The sequence below is a fragment of the Microtus ochrogaster genome, chromosome 4 (assembly GCF_000317375.1).
Source record: "Microtus ochrogaster isolate Prairie Vole_2 chromosome 4, MicOch1.0, whole genome shotgun sequence".
In the NCBI taxonomy this organism is placed as follows: Eukaryota; Metazoa; Chordata; class Mammalia; order Rodentia; family Cricetidae; genus Microtus; species Microtus ochrogaster.
The window spans coordinates 18,992,671-19,009,770 of NC_022011.1; the positions used below are offsets into that span (position 1 = coordinate 18,992,671).

The 17,100-nt window shown below is 49.5% G+C and overlaps 1 protein-coding gene across 3 annotated transcripts in view; it reads right to left on the minus strand.

The window, feature by feature from the left end:
- Positions 1-17,100, minus strand: part of Zfhx3 (zinc finger homeobox 3) — a 628,106-nt gene that overhangs the window by 91,670 nt on the left and 519,336 nt on the right. For all 3 annotated transcript variants that reach the window (XM_026778321.1, XM_005345704.3, XM_026778324.1), the window contains one exon: positions 8,559-8,790. In XM_026778321.1, the coding sequence (XP_026634122.1) occupies positions 8,559-8,790 (232 nt within the window). The remainder of the gene's footprint in view (positions 1-8,558; positions 8,791-17,100) is intronic.

The following is a 17,100-nucleotide window of genomic DNA, read 5'->3' on the forward strand; positions in this document are numbered from 1 at the left end:
ATACACACACACACATCCATGAGGTACACATACACACACACACATCCATGAGGTACACATATACACACAGGGGCACTCACACATACACATAAAATAAACACAAACACATCTTCAAAAAGAAGGGAACAAACTCTGGTACACATGAGAGATGCCCGCACGAGGAAAATAAGGTAAGGGAGAATGAGAGACAGCCACCAACATGTGCAAACCAAGGAAACGACCTTGGGAGGGACCAAACTGTATGACAATTTTGGGGAGTACAACATCGGACAAGCCCTTCTGAGAATACTGCATGCTGCCCAGCTTCTAATATTCTAATTAGAACCGAGGTCAACAGTCTTTTTTTAAAAAAGCAATAAATAGCTCTTTTTTTTATTAGAATATACACAAAAGGTCTCAAGATAGCCATGAGATATGAAGCTATAAAAAGCCCTCAAACATCCCTTCTTAAAAAAAAAAAAAAAACTCCCCCCCCCCATCCTTACAGAGTCCCTTTCAAAATCCCTCCAAACTGTGTGCGAATGGGAAAAGATGGAAGGAGGAAAACCCAAAATTAAATCTCTTTCCAGGCATATGGTCCCCCCCATTCTGAGAAAGAAAGCAGAGATTCGGGGAGGCAAGAAAGACAGAATTCATTCAGCCTGGTGGACAGCAGGTGGACAGCTGCTACCATCGACTGAAGACACCAGCCAAACAAAATGATGGAGAACACAATACACATCACCTGGCTCTGCTGGGAGCCAGACAGTTCCCAACGAGGAAACCAGTGCCACAGGCACAGCACTCCGGCTTCTGTCCTGAGCCTATGCCGAAACAGCAGCGATCCACACCCCACAGTGGAACACTGGCAATGCCATAATGGTAAAAGATACATTTAGATTTTGTTATTTACAAATGAGTGATACTCGAGGATCCAAAGAGGAGCTCTGCTCTCCAGGAAGGAAATGCCAGCAGACAGGGAAGTAGAGGCAGTGCTTACACTGATTCCAAGGTCACAAAACTTTCCAACGCCCACCTATGTGTGATGGGGGAGGGAGCGATCATTTGGATTTGGACTCTAATTCTTATGATCGGGTCATGGTTTGAAAGGTTCCTTAACATCTGCACGTGAAAAAAGGCCTCTGCGCTATTTCCCTAAGCAGAGAGACACCTGCACTCCGTTTCTCCACTGGCCCCACCAAGGCTGGGGACTCGGATGGGATATAATTAGCCCTAGAAATAGACACTCTGGACCTCTCCAAGGATGCAAACTTCTGTTTCTCTTTAAAAAGACATCAGAGTAACAAAGGTGTGAGCTGCAGAGGCTGGAAGGAGGGTCAGAGCAGGAGGGACCTGGATGCATGCCAGAGCAGCTGAGGAAGGCCACCGCTTCCCGCGGCAGGTGCCAACATCAGAGGGTCCCGGCCATTGAAATCCAAGGACAGGACTCCCAGCTCTCAATCTAGTAAAGTAAAACAAAACAAAACAAAACAAAACAAAACAAAACAAAACAAACAAACAAAAAAAAACCAAAAAACCTCTCCATGTTCACTTCAGGGACAAGTTTCAGATTTTCAAGTTCTCTAGATAGCCCTTTTCCAAAGCCGTGAGAGATATCTCAAGATAAAGTTTCGTTTAAGTAATGCTTGGTACAACAACATCCTATGGTTCTGTTGCGGGTGCCTATGTCTACGCTACGAACATCCACCTGGGTCTCCAGAATGTTTGGGTACTTAACACCAGTCTTCAACAAAGACACAGTGCTGTGCCTCTCAGAGTGGGCCCACGGGCGGCCATCAGGACGCACCAGAGTACGTCCTTCAAGAGGATGGTTTGGACGGTGTGATGAGGACCCAGCTTGGGATAGGCTAAGCTGTGATCCAGTGTGAAGTGGTGAGCTAACACAGAAGCCCGATGAACCCGTGAAATATAAAGTGAGGAGGGAACATATTCGATAGCAGGAAAGGACGAATGGGTGAGAAGGGCTGAACGGATGAGAACTTTCGCAACCTAGACTCCTGAAACCAAGACAAGTTCTGCAGAGAGAGGGGCCCTGGTGCCGGAGCACAGACAGGGCACGGGTCAGGTGAGGCAGGAAGCTGCGGACTCTGGACCCACCACCCAGGTGACCTTCCTGCTGATGTCATGCTCTCTCCAGAGGGACCCTTCCAGACCAGGAATCGGTGACAGCACTCAGGCAGCCCTCTGCCCATGTCCACCTTCCAACAGACCAGGGCATTAGCATATTTTGCAGAGAGCCTGCAGAAAAGTTTAATTGCCCCTAATTACCTAGTTCAAGAAGGTTCCTGGATAATGGCTCTCAGAGTTCTGGCCTGGTCTTGACGTAATTTCCCTGACTCCAGCTCCTTTTTATCCCCACCTTACAGACGAGAGCCTCTCCAAGGTGCCTTTCCAGCAGACACTGGCACCCGGGGCCACCACTACACAAGGCTCTTGTGTAAAGAGGTGGTGCTTCAGCCGAAACGGAGCTGGGATTGTGCGTGAGCGTGCATGTGCCTGCATGTGTGTGGGGCGGCGGTGGGGGCTGGGGACTCCAGCATGTACTCAGAGGAAGTACTGACACAAGGAATATGTAATCAGAAGCCGTCACAATTACAAATGTAAATGAGCAGGCAATTGGCACTGACCTTTGTAGATTGTTAGAGGACTAATTAAGGCAAATCAAGAACTCGGTTCCAACAGAAAAACAAGGCCACATACACCATGAGAACTACTCTTGGCCCCAAGAGGTGGATACAGAATACACCAGAGTCAGATGGGAACCAGACCACGGAATGCTTTGTGCCTGCGACAGAAAACTAAGTCTAGGAACAAAAAGCCAGTAGAGATGCTCTTGCCATGCTGCGAGGTGATTTGGCTGGGAATCTCAATGGACATCACCAGCTTGAGCTCCTGCCATGGGCATAATGCTGTTTGGTGCCACATTAAACAGATTCCTCCCAGGAAGCTGTCAGCGACACCAAGTAATGAACTCTACTTAAACATGGGCCATTTGGAAAGGCACAAGGAAAAGGTTTCTTTGAAAACAGTGAGCTATATTTATATTTGATCCTGCGAGCCCAGATCTGCTCTGCAGACTCTGTTTCTGTTGATGCGCAGTGCCGACGGACCCTTTGCAAAAACGTCTTTCGAAAGACACCTCAAAATTTACAATCTTTGTTCGGAAACTGCACTCAAAATAGAAGAAGTGCTGTGGGTGCCATTCCTCCAGATACTAGGACCTGCAGCCACCCAAATCTGCTTGCCTCTTTACCTTTGACATCTTGACTTCGGTACACTTCAGCCCTAGGCTTTCCCAAGCCGTGTCAACAAAGACCCAGCAAAAAGGAAACGAGAAAGCAGGGGCTTCATAAAAACAGAGCTTCAGATGTGAAGAGCTGGCTGCGATGCCTTTTAGCACTGTGAGAAAAATTATATTGAAATTGCATGCAATTTAGTTATTTTTACAAAAGCAAGAAAGACGCACTTCATGTTTAGAGGGCAGCCTCCCGCTGATTTTGAAAACAGAGCCACATGAGAATGCTGGACTCACTGTCTTGTTCTCTGAAGTCACAAGAGAGTCCAAACACACTCACTGGGACTTGGCTTAAAGACAAGAGCCACTAAGAAGCCAAAGAGAGCTTCAGTAAAGACTGGCACAAAAACACCGCATCACCTAACAAGTTGCATTCACCTCCCCGACCCCACAAAGTCACTACCCTGAAAGACTTCAGTTGTGGTCCCCAACTCAATGAAAAGCACATAAGTCACCCTTTGATAATCTGACTAAATTATAAGCGCATAAAGCTTGGAGATCTCTGTGGATAGGAAAGAAAAAGTAGCTGAGGCAAGGCGATGAGATGAGCCAGAAAGAGGAGGAGGAGGACAAAAAAGAAAAGGCAACAGCAGAAACATAAAGGGCTTCATAGTCTCCGGAGTTAGGTCACTGATAAAATAAAATCGACCACAGCTTTACATAGGAGCCAGAGGTACCTTTTTCATAAGCAAAGCAGGGATGGGATCCTTCGAGTGACACCCACACAAGCTTTTCTAGGGCTTTTGGTCAGCCAAGGCAAGGCAGATAGCAGGTGCCAGCCACGGAGAGCTCATGACAACAGCTCCTGCCTCCAGACAGGAGGGAAAGGACATGACCAAAGCCCAGCCAAGCCAAGAGACCGACTACTTGGCCTTTGAGAGAAAACAAAACAAAACAAAACAAAAAAATTCAAACTGACACACTGGTTACTCCAGGTAGAAATTAAGAACTAAAATGTCTAAGGGAACAGGACATGGCTGTGCCTAGTAGAGGTTGCGGTGCTGGAGATCAAATTCAGGACCTTGTGCATATAACAGTGTGTTATATCCCAACACGTATGCATGAGGGTGACATGGGTGAACATGTGTTCTGCGATCTGGAGAGAGGGGGAGGAAAGGAGGGGGAGAGATAGGAAGAGAAAGAGTGAGTTTTCATTTTGGACTGAGGTTAGAAAGAAGATTATAGCACACACAAGACTTGGAGCCAGGTGGGCTACACACCTACAGGCACCAAAGAGAAACAGAACCACCTGAGAAGTGGTGGCCCATCAACCTGTGCCCTGTGCAGGACCTGCATGATCTAACTCTGGCTCTGAGACCTCTTGTGGGCTATGCAGCCATCACGACAGTGTCAATCTCAGAAGAAAAATCTTCACCCTTTCTTGCATGTCTACTTCTTCTTGAACCAACAGGTTCTGGCCAGATGCCAGATGAGCCAGACAGGAAGACTTGGAAGGCGGATCATCTCTGGGGAGGAAGTTGGTCACGCATTCATTCCTACAGACTGTCAGTGAGGGAGACTCCCAACCACTATGGAAGGGGCCTGAGATGAGAACATTTGGGCCTGACAAAGGACAGGAGATGACTGCTCAAGTCTTTTGCATGCTGCTCTGCGGGACAAGGACCACAGAGTTGAACCAGACCACGGGATACCAGCGTCACAACCTCCAGGCAGGTGGACCAGCTAATGACCACCTGGCTCACGGCTGGGGTAGGCAGGGACCTGAAAGGGGCTCACGGGCTTCCTAATGCTTCATGCGGCATGTGAAAGACACTTCTTGCTGGAGGGTCATGTCCTGGTCTTTCTCTTAATGAGCACAGGACGGGAAGTGCTGACAAAGTCCGTGTTTACGGAGCTGAAGCTGACAATCTGAAATATCTCGGTTTCATTGGGCCTCGGACGTCCCTTTTCTTGAAGACGTCCTTTCAAGTTTTTAAGAGCGAGTCCCTGGGGGAGAGGGAGGCGATGTTTCAAGATGTGTTCTCTCTCCTGCAGGGATTTCTAAGACAGAACTGTGTTCCTGTCAATGTCAGCGCATTACCTAATAATCTGTCCCTTTGTCGTCAGCGGAGGATGAACTTCACGGGAGCACGTGTGTGGGAGGAAGCGGGCAGGGCGTGTGCATGTGTGTGTGCGTGTGTGGATGCTGGAGCAGCAAGCAGCATGACTAGAGACCAAAGACAACACCAAAGGATTTTGAAATTCGGAAAGGAAGTCTAGCGCCCTGACACAAGCTGCTCTCATACTTGGGGCGGGGGAGGCTAGCACACAATAAGTGAAAGGAAGTGCGGAAGGTGGCCTGGGAGAAAGTCATTCCAGCACGGCCAGCAGAAAGGAGAGTACTGCACTAGCAAGCAGGGGGCAGCCTGCTCCATTCCACAGACCTGAACTGAGTAAGGTGGCGGCTGGATGCGATTTAGTTCGGGGCACCTCACTAATAAAAAGGGAATTCTGAGTGGAAAGAGAGAACTACTACAGGGTGAAAGAGACCTTGAAGCAAAGGTTGGTGCACGGAAGGAAATGCTGCGACATGATGGCACAGTGCATCATGGGGAGGGGGCCAGAGAAGGACCGCACAGATGCTAGAATAAAATGGTGGGACCAGGGATCCCACAGCCAGGAGGCACATGATCTCAGGCCTTCAGGACAAGGGAGTGTCTACAAGTGCCCATTCTCGCTGTTGCTCCCCAGAGTACACACCCGCTGCACGATGGGGTCAGACAAGATCAGGAGCCTTGCAGATCAAACTGCTAAAACTTCAACCAGGAGAGCAGCTACCTAGAAACACCTGGGAAGAGACGTGCCTTCCCAGGCCTGCAAGGGACAGACATTATCCTGGCCCCTGCTAATAGCACATCCCTGAACTGCCCACCATGGCAGGGGATGCTTTTCATAGAGACAGGAAACGTCATCTATCCCAGCGGGAGAAAAGCCCTAAATGGAGGTCTGTGTGTCCTGTCATTCAGGACAGCCAAGGAGCCATGGGACGATCCCAACGGAGCTGAGGAGCCTGGGGCTTTGCGGGGGGCTTAGTGGGATGGCTCCAAGAGGAAATGAGGCTGACGGAGAGAACTGAGCACGGAGCGCTTGGAGATTAGGAAATGTCTGCTCCGGCAGCGCTAGGTAAGCCATGAATTAATCATGACTACCTGGAAAAGCAGGGAAAACAAAAAGTTGTACAAGAAGGTAAATGAAATTATAAAACTCTACAAGGCTCAGCTGTGATTAATATTTATAGAGTTATAATAATGAAAATACTGAATATTAATATCACCCCCAATTATTATTTCATCCTAATAGAAGGGCGAGGGAGGAGAGGAGGGGGTTTGTAGGGGGATGGAAGCACAATGAGAAAGAGCTGGGGTGAGGGGTGGCGTCCGTTGGCCTATGTGTACAAAGTGGTGTCCACCTGTGGCAGCATGAACACACACAGGGGAATGTAAGGTGTGCTGTCTATCTGTGGTATATCGGGTGGGGGCGGGGATACATATAGGGAGAGTCTGTTGTTGTTTCCGGGGTATGTGCAAATACAGCATGTGTGTTGTGACTGTGTTTGAGTGCATGTTGTATGTTAGCAGCATGTGAGTGAGTGTGTATGGGCAAAAGTGGGTCCGGTATCCACCTGTTGGGGGCTGAGGGGCGCTCGTCTGCATGAGGTCTGGGTAAGCTTGTGTGCGAATGCACGGGTGGGCAGGCAGGAATGGGGTGGGAGCTGCAGAGCAGCGCACTGGGTAGTCCCGCAGCTCAGAACGCCAGGCAGTGTTAAAATTCAAAATTCATCATGAGCATGCTGAGAAATAGAGATATGTAAAAAAAGATCAACATCTAAAAGTTGAACCACTCTCCCAGTCTGGTGAATGGGATGGGGGAAGGGTGTGGCGTTTTTCCCCCTAAGGTTTATGTAACTTTCCACTTCTGAAAACTATTCAAATGCCTACTTGATTTACAGCATCAAAATCAACACTCCACAAAAGCTGAATGGCTGGGAAGCGGCCGGCAGGAGATGAGGGATTAGCGGCCTAAAAGCTCACATGTGGTCACTTCATTTTAGGAACCGGAGAACAAAAACAGACAAAACAACAACAAAACCAAACAAGTGAGTTCTACAAAACACTGAGTCCAAGAGGTGGTACAACTGCGACATCCAAGGAACTGCTGGAATATATGTGGCCAGAGCAGCGAGCTGAGTGAGGAGCAAAGCACCGTGAACTATGGACATGCATCGACAAGGGTCAAGAGAAGCATCTTCCTCCTCTCGCATAGAGAGAAACAACCTGGAAGTCAAAGAAAGGGAGCTTCCCAAGGGAGTGGGCAACACTTCAAACTCCACAGCAAAGAACAGGAACCCCAGGAGGCCCTGGGCTCCCCACACAGACTGGTTTAGTAACAAGAGCGAACAGGTGATAACATGTTGGGAACACACTAGAGATAAGCTACAAAGATTTTTTTGTTGTTTTTTTGTTTCAAAACTCATTAGGATTTCATTAGACAGTAAGACTGAGAGAGGCTTCATTTGACCGGTTTCTTCCTTTGCTTCTGAGACAGGGTCTCACCGTGTAGCCAAGGATGGCCTAGAACTTGTGAAGTTGCTGCCTCAGCCTCCCAGGTGCCGGGGTTACAAGCCTGTACCACCAGGCTTGCCTTGTTTGACTGTTTGAAAAGAAGCACGTGACTATCTTGTACTACCTACCACGTTAAGAGACAGGAGAGGTCCTGTTAGGAACGAGAGTTACGTGGGAGAAGGAAAGAGAGACAGAGTCTCCGGAGATGAGATGGCGGGAAGTCGAGAAACACAGCAAACCACACAAATCTACAAGCAGCAGGAAGCCCAGAGGCCTGGACCAGTAGGACAATATGAGTCACGTTCAAATACAGCCAGAACGGGTGCTAGTTTTAAGGTTCTCTGCAGCTCAGTTCTGAAGCCCTGACTTAGGGACCACAACACTAGTCCTAGTACTTGGCAAGGCCAGTGTGCAGCAGTAACAGAATCCGGAATGATTCTGAGCGAGAGAACTCGGGTTGGTGTGGAAGACTTGCCGTGGGTCTGCTGCTGGACAAGACGTCTACGACTTCCCTGTGGTTCTGAACACAGGCCTAGCAAAAGGCAGTCCTTGAGAAAAAAAAACACCAACCCATATTCCTCCCACCCAAAACACAATAGTAGGCTGAGGCACCGACGCCAGACACAGGAGCCGCCACACTGGGGAGGCTCTCGCAGAAGCCCACCAAGCCCTCCCTTCCCCTGTGCACTGCCATGTCTCACCTGGGTCAGTGGAGGGGCACCTGCGGATGGTGAAGATCTGGCCCAGGTCTTCGTCCTCCTCCGGAAGGCCCTTCTGCAGCCGCTGCAGCTTGCGCAGACTCTCGCTGCGCTGATGCTTCATGGAGCGCACGTGCTGGATGAGGTTGAGCTTGGCCTTGGTGGAGTAGTTGCACAGGACGCAGTGGTAATAGCAGCTCTCCCCCTCCACGCCGCTCTCGTGCTGCTGCAGGTGCTGCGGGGACAGAGGAGAGCAACACTCAAGGCACATGGAGGCACAAGCCACTCCTGTACTGGCCACAGTGAGACAGGTGTGTCAGCTAGGGACCGTGGTAGGTCAGGTTAGCCGATGCTAGGCTCCTTGCACCGGCTGTTTTCAGTTTCCCCCGCGTCCTCGTCTCTGGAAGCGCTTCGAGGGTTGAATGACATGCTGAGGTATGTACACCTGTCTCTCCCACGTGGCCGGCCCCTCCCGGGGTAACTTTCCATGATGAGCCCTGTTAATGGTGCTCATCCACTTTTCTCAGCTCCACACAATTATTAAAGGTTCGCCCTTTCGCACTGCAGCGTGCACTGCTTCGTTTAGAGCAGAGGTGGGCAAACTGTGGCCTGAGAGCAAATCTGACCTGCTGTCTGTTCTCATCAATAAAGTTTTATTAGTGTACAGCTAGGGCCACTGACAGACTACAATCTCTAGACCTTTTTGAAGCCTCAGTGTTGAACAATTGTGACACAGATGAATGACCTGCAAAGACTAAAATATTATGATCTGGACCTTTACAGACAAAGCCTCCTCCTCCCCGCCCCGCCCAACCTCCTTGCTTTTGGGACAGCTCGTGGTCAATCTGACAGCAAAGTCCCCTCCATCACTCACACAGAAACAAAGTACAGGTCTGGGCAGATCCCTAATAAAAACAATCGTGGGACTTTTGTTGTTGTTGGTTTTTGTTTTTTGGGTTTTTTTTTTTGTATTTAAAATGATGGAGCTGAGGATGCAGCCCAGTTGGTAGGTGGGTGCTTGCCCAGCATGTATGAATCTGTGAGATCAGAATTTAAGAGTGCACAGCTATGTCCAGCATGTATTAATCTGTGAGATCAGAATTTAAGAGTGCACAGCTATAATTCCAGTGTGGGAGGTAGGGGTAGGAGAATCAGAAGTTCAAGGTCAACCTTGGCTACACAGTGGGTGTGGGGTTAAAGTAGGCTACATAAGGTTATCTGAAAAAAAAAATTTTAATTAAAATTTTTCTAGCTGAGCATGGTGGTACATACCTATAATCCTAGCACCTGGTGGTTGAAAAACAGGACGATCATTAGTTCAAGGCCAGCCTAGTCTTAAATAGTAAGCTCGGGCCTCCAAACTAAAACAAAGCCAGAACAGCAGTACAGCAAGGTCATCTAGTTCATCACCGGTCAGTTGCACTGGTCCCAATGAAGCTTTGTTTGGCAGACACCACATCAATTCCAGAACATGGAAGCCCAAGAGCCAACAGGAAGCAGAACACAGGCAGCTTAAAGCGTGGGCAAAAGAACAGCAGGTGCCAGAGAAACAGTCCACAGAGGCCAGACTTCTGCACCTGTGCAACTTAACGGTCACCCAAGAGCAAAAGTCACCAAGTTCTTGGACCTCTTGTGAGAAAGAGGTGGCTATTAACAGGGATTTGATTTGCTCTTTGCATAAAAAAAGACATCTCTCATAGTCCAAAGGACTATTCTGACAGTCCCCATTCACTGTACATGAAGCAGGGCAAACAGTCCAGAGAGCTCATGTGGCTGACCCAAGTAACTCAGCTACTGGCAAAGAAACAGCTAGAGCCCATCTTGTCCCCTCTACACTGGGACAAGTGTACACTACAGCCAGCGTCACCAGGGATGAAGGAGTACAGGAGACTTAAAGGCCTCACATGCTCATGTGATTGGGGGCCCTTCCTCTTGCTCCACCTTCCCACATTCAACTCGGGTCACCAGAGCCTGGCCGGAGGAGCTTGAACAAGCACACAACAAATGTCTTGGGATGGCTCTGTGGCAAAAGTCTCCCTCCTGACTCCAGAGGGCTTGTGCAATGCCCATGCCTTGACAGCGATTTCTGATCTTGTAGGGACGGGAAGGGACACCTTCTTGTCCAGTTAGTAAGGCAAGGCACAACAAAGCCCGAGCCCTCAGAACACCGTGTGCTTCCTGAGACTGCAAATGACAGAATGGCCCTACGAGCACAGGCACACCCTATCTGATAACACCGTCCCAGTGCTCACGTGGTCACACGTGCACATCTTACATCCACCAAGAGGATGAGGGAAATCCAAAAGGTTTGCACATAACCAGATGGAGAAATAGGAATATACCAATGAGGTGCTATGGCAAATTCACTTGAGAGGCTGGTGGCCCTCAACCACGAGAACTGAGGCTCTGCAAAGAACCTGTGCCAACCTGCAGGAGCAAATGCGGAGGGCTTCACGGGCACCAAGTTGAGAACAGGTCCACGGTTTGACCCCCACCCCATTCTCAAAAAAATGGGAATGGTCAACTCTTTCCAATGCAGCACTTGGAACAAAATGAAGCCCCTGCAAGTAACAGCTACCCAGAGCAACTCCACAGCCAGGAGCCAGAAGAACCTGCATGAGAAGCACAGAAGTACAACTAATAAAAATCTTCTGCAGATAAAGTGTGTGGGTTTTTTTCCACATTGTTTATCTTCAGGGTATACAACAAGACAATGTTTAGTGGGGTCCACAACCCAAGGAGGAGGAAGATCTGGAGAGGTCATTCTCTCCAGCTTCTTCTCTGGGCCTTGCAAAAGCTAAATCTCCCAGGGGGATGGATCTTCCCGGGAATGAGGGTGTGGCCTGGGAGTGGGAGCTGGGAACACAGAAACTGCTCTCCTGGGTCAGAGACTAACAAAATAACACTTGTTAAAGAGACCATTAAAACCGAGGGACTAAAAGCTAAGAGAGAAAACAGCCAGGGCCCAGAGTGTCCCATTCCATAAGAGGTCTTGATGGCATCACCAACTAGCAAGATTTGTAAAAGTCCCAACTCCTAAACCAGCACGGTTTCCCCATGGAAGAGGACTTCCTTCCAGAATGCATTGAGTTTGAAGCAAAGCACCTATACACAGAGGTGAGGGTGCTATTCCAGATGGCTGGGGCTTCTAGTCTCTGAGCCAGAAGAGAAGACTAAGACCTACAAAGAGTTAGACAGGAACTGAGATGTCCAACTGTCTTTTGTTCTCCAATCTGGGGGCTCTAGGATGGCCAGGCCACATAAATTCTGAACTGAGATCACGCTGGGAGTTCTTGCTTTTAAAAAATGTGTGTGTGTGGGTGGGGGGGGGGAGATAAATTTTAAAACCATTCTGCTCACAAGATTGCCATGGTAAGGTGCAACCTGCAGAACTGCCACCAACTCTTTTGTCTGCCATTGGAGAGCCATTCTGGAAAGGAAATGGCCACCCATCACAAATCATAGAGGAAAGAATAAAAGGAAACAAGAAGACCTGAGCCACAGTCCCCTCTACTAATAATAGTACAGGGCGCAAGCAAGTGAGCATGAGGGTGGGCACACGCACACGCGCGCGCACGTGCGCGCGCGCGCGCACACACACACACACACACACACACACACTCTCATTCTCTCTCTATTTCCAGATGCCCACTTTCCCATGTACAACATGGGGTTCCTGGCGCTTACCTGCATGTGACAAGCCTGTCTTTATTCCTTGTTACTGGAGTCAACAAGGACCCAAGGCCTGTAGCAGACTCTTGATTTCTGCCTGAGCCCTGAACACCTCCAGTAACTCCCCAGCTGTGAGTGTGTCAACCCCCTTGGCCCAGCTGTGAGGAAGACAGAATCCTCACAGGGGGGCACTGCCTCTCGCCAGAGTCCCACCCTGGGAACCTGCCTAATGCCAGACAGCAGGAGCGGGTGGGGCCAGAAGAGGACTCCATGGGGCAAGTCAGGCCGCCAAGGACATGCCTTTCCAGCAGAAGAGCAGAGATGTTTTCATTTGGAGAAGGAGGGAGAATAATTTGTTCCTGACCCAGCTAATTAGAATACCCTCAATTGGGATCACAATGTATTTAATTAAATTCACTGTAATATATGAGGAATCCACCAAGGCACAAATCCCACTGGTGCGCTCAGTAACAGAGCAGCTACCTCTTTCAGCCTCCTAGCTCTCCTAGCCGGGCAGGAAATTTCTCTCCCACGCCAATCCTGAATTCCCCGACGGACGCTTGGTCTCTATCATGGAGTTCTCCCAATGGGGAGGAGGAACCCAAGTTCTGTTGCATTTCTTTCCATTTCCCTGCCTCCGTGTTCATCATCCCTCCGTGCCCTTCTCTGTCAGGGCACAAGTATGGTTTGCACAAAACAAAGCCTCAGCTTCGGTTGTGGTGAGTGCGGTGCCTGGCCCCCTGGGACTCACAGAAAGACGGCTGTGGAGCCCAGTTGTTGGGGTTTGTTTGGGGTTTGAGTCTAAGAATCTACAACACATGAGCCTACACAGGCAGAAACACAGTGCACCACACCGGGGCCTTCACAACCGAGAATTCAGGCGATGACAGCAATGATGCAGAGGCTATGACAGGTGCCAGGGGACAGGATCCCATCAATTCTAATGTCACTGTATGACTATGCCACCCAGACTCTGAAATCCAGCACATCCCAGAGAAACAGCACAGACAGCAAAGGACTACTAAAGAAGGGTGACCAATGAGAAAATTTAAAAACAATAATAATTATAATAATAGGCACCCAGCTAAATGGCAAACAGTGGAACCCAGGTCTATCCAAACTTTCTGGACCTAGTTGTCCTCTGTCTGCAGCTTTGGATGCCAGTCATTTAGCCCTCCAAGTTCTGTTTGTTAGGGAACTGTCTACAGGAGCTACCATGAGAACAAACCCCTGTCCTAACAACGGGTGAATGGGTGGGTGGGTAGACGGACGGATGTTAACCCGAAGGAATGAATGATGGATGGGTAGGTGGGAGGACGGACGGCAAACTGCATGAGTGAATGCTGCAAAGGACTGGCAGAGAGGCTTACAGTGAAAGACTTCGACGAGGGAAGAGGTTACCCAGCTTGACCTACACTCAGAAGCAGAAAAGGTCTCTATCTCTGAGGTCTCTAAATGACCACCGAGCAGCAATGGAAGACCAGCCGGCCATCACGGCGAGCCACCGGGAATGGGAGTGGTACATGCCAGGCAGTTGGCATCCTATGCCGAGCATAAAGGGGGTGGCTCAGTCACTGGTCAGAGTGGCATTCCTGTGTCTCCACCAGATCATGGTTTCCTGCTCTCTCTCTTTGTCTCTCTCTGCTCTAAAATGCTCATCCCAGCTGTGTGGAACATGGTATGCCTCATTTGGAGACACCTGAGGTCTCACACCTCTTTCCGTGGCTTCCCTTTCTGACTTGGGTCAAGGCGGAGAGTCCTCCCCACAGTGAGATGCTTTTGACAAGGAGCCTGGCAATGGAATGTGAGTGCAGAACTCCTGTTAGTATTTTAGGAAGGAAGGGAGAACGAGAGACCAGGCTGTGTGGCTGTGGGAGTCTATCCATTAATATGTTGTGCGAGCTCACCCCGGCCAAATATGGAAAGCCAAAGAGGGCTCGTTAGGAAATAATTCATCATGGGGGAAAAAAATGTGCTCCTGTTACTTCTTTCTCAGGAAAATGAACCAACTTCTGTCAGAGAACATTGATTTCTATAAATCTGGAGAGGCCCCAGCTACCACCTCCTCCTCAGCAAAAGGAAACTTCTAACATCTGGTTCTTCATGCATGGGATGTGAAATATTGATCCGGTTCGGTCACGGCTGCCACTTTAAAGAAAAAATGGGCAGAACACATTCACACATTCACACGCCCGTGCGTGTACAAACACACACTCAGAGTACACACGATTCACAACAGGCAGGCCGTTGGGAGTAGCACCTGTTATTATCAACACGCCCACACAGACCCTCTAACCACACTTCAGGGTACATGGTGTGTAACTGTGTTTTGAGAGGAAGAGAAAAATGGCAAAGCTCTCTAGTGAGGGAGGCATCCATCCCGGTGAACCAGCTAAGCGAGGGACCACCACACAGCTCTTGCTCAGTGAAAGAACAATTCCCACAGGGGACGTCCTGGCTGACTCCAGTCACCTGCTGGGTCCTGGAGGGCACCTTTAGTAAAGATGTGTGTGTGCTGGACTTCTCTCCGTCCACGAAGCTGTAAGAGAGGGCTCTAAGGGAACAGCCCCCTGGGGTTACATACTAAGGGCTTCAGGTTCTTGGTGGCCAGGGTACAGTAGTGAAACCTCACCAGCAAATCTAATGGGAAGGGGCTGGGAAGATGAGGAGGATCCTGAGTTAGCCTGCAAATTCCCCAACATGGAAAAAGGAAGCCAAGATGGGTGCATTGGCGCCCTGGGAGGCTCAGAGAACCCGACTCCTGTCCAGCACTGAGAGGGTCACGTGACCGTCCTTGCATCAGGGGGCACAGGACAGAATTCCAAGTGTGTGCCGTGGGCGACGCGGAGCTGATCTGAAAGACCTTTCTCTAAGAGGCTCCCCAAAGCCCAGGCTTTCACCTTGAGCGCCTATAAAAAGAATCCCTTTCAGATGCGCTGCATCCAGGGGCGAGGGCAGTTAATTTTTTTTTAATCAGTGGGGTTGAGTTGGTTTCAGACTGAATGTCACATTTCCGGCATGATGCGTGAAAGGTCAACCTAAATATATACATATTTTCTGTTTAATCTTGGCTTTTCATCCACTGGTGCCCTCGTCCTTGGCACATGCTAATTTAGCCCCATTTCACCGTAGGAGCCCTGCAGACACCATAAGATATGATTTATAAGAAAAGAAAAAAAAACAAAAGGAAGTAAAAATGGTTCCGAGATCAATCGTTTGGGTGGCTCTGCCCTATTTTCCGGTTTCTAGGCCAGGCTCCTCATGTCCCAGAACGAGTCACCGGGGCGCCCCCTCTCTGCCTCCCAACTCCAGGATCTGGGCTGAGGTTCCCAACTCTTATCTCCTACATGAGCACTACTTGGTCCCTAAATCTCAGTATTGGCAGCCTTGTGCCAGACGCCAAAGCCTAAGAGGAAAAGAACTACCGAGATCTGAAACCCTGTGCGGACTGTCGCCTGTGCTTGGACTCTTTCTGGGGAAAGACTACAAACGTGGATGTCTGGGTGAGGTCGGTGCCTTAGCACCCTGTTGAAGAAATTTCCCTGTGAGGAAAATTCTCACCACCCTTCAGAAAACGCCCATGGCCCCAGGCCCGGGAACTCAAATCTTCACCAGGACAGTATTCTGACAGCTGTGCCCTTCTCCGTTCGCTGAGATGGTTGCCTGCCTTGGTGTTACTCTCCAGCCCTCACAGATAGAAGTTGTCACACAAAAACAAGGATGATGATACATTCTGCTCCTCATCAATCCACTGCCAACAATGCTGGCCCAGGACGCACCATGGCTGACCACCGGCCCAGCACGAGACTCTCGTTGTGAGTCCGCTGGCTACACAAGGGTCAAGTCACACCTCCTACCAGGCCTCCATCTCCTCAGTACCAGAACTCCCTTATCCCTCGGCTGGGAGGACTTGATAGTGTGCTGTACATATAAAATGCTTATTCACTATACCTGATATGCAGTCAGCTTTCCTAATCATTAAGGCTACTATCACTTGTGATGTTTTTCAAATTAGTTGATCTCTGGGGTTAAGAACGGAAATAGCTCAGTTAACATTTCCCTCAGTACAACCAAACCCACACCTTCCCAAATCCTAAAGGGGAGGCCAGTATCAACAGTATAGAAACTGTAAGAGACAGAATTTATTCTGGGAGATCCTGAACACGTGTGCACCCACCTTCCTCCTCATAAAAAGATGCTCCCTTTCTACTGGAAGTAATTTACCTAGATGCCCTGCAGCTGGGGTAGGCAGTCCATGCACCTTGCCACAAAACGATGTGTTTACCCACCCTTTGGTCTACTGGGACGCTGACAGAATGAAAATCAAGGGTTACATTCTTAATCAAGTCTGTCAACGCCCCAGGTGAGGACAGGGAGAAAGTGATGGATAATGTGTCTGGGAGACACTTCCCTTGTCCCCAAGTACACTCTGATGAGTTTGCTTATCTGCATCTCCAACTCCGTGAGAATCCACATGGTGGGGAGGGGGGCTGTTCGGTGGCCCAAATAGGTGTCACCACTTCGTCTGAAAAATGGAGATATTCCGTGCCTCCACAGAAGCCATTTACGGAACCATGATGAGAAACCACGAGTGGAACCCTTTGGAATAGGGGAAGGACTATCATCTGGCACTGCCACGATCATCAGACTGTGAACCCAGATCCTGCCTCATTGTATCTGGCAGGTGGGCGCCACACCACAGGCCCAGATGTCTGTGATGCAATGGGTGTTGTTGCTCAGTGGCTCTCTAGCTTGGCCACCATCGGGAGCACCTGCAGGTCAGGCGCGGCTGTCATTCCTAATCAGGTCCCTTACAGTGCCTTCTAATTCAGCAGGAGAGAGAGAGAGAGAGAGAGAGAGAGAGAGAGAGAGA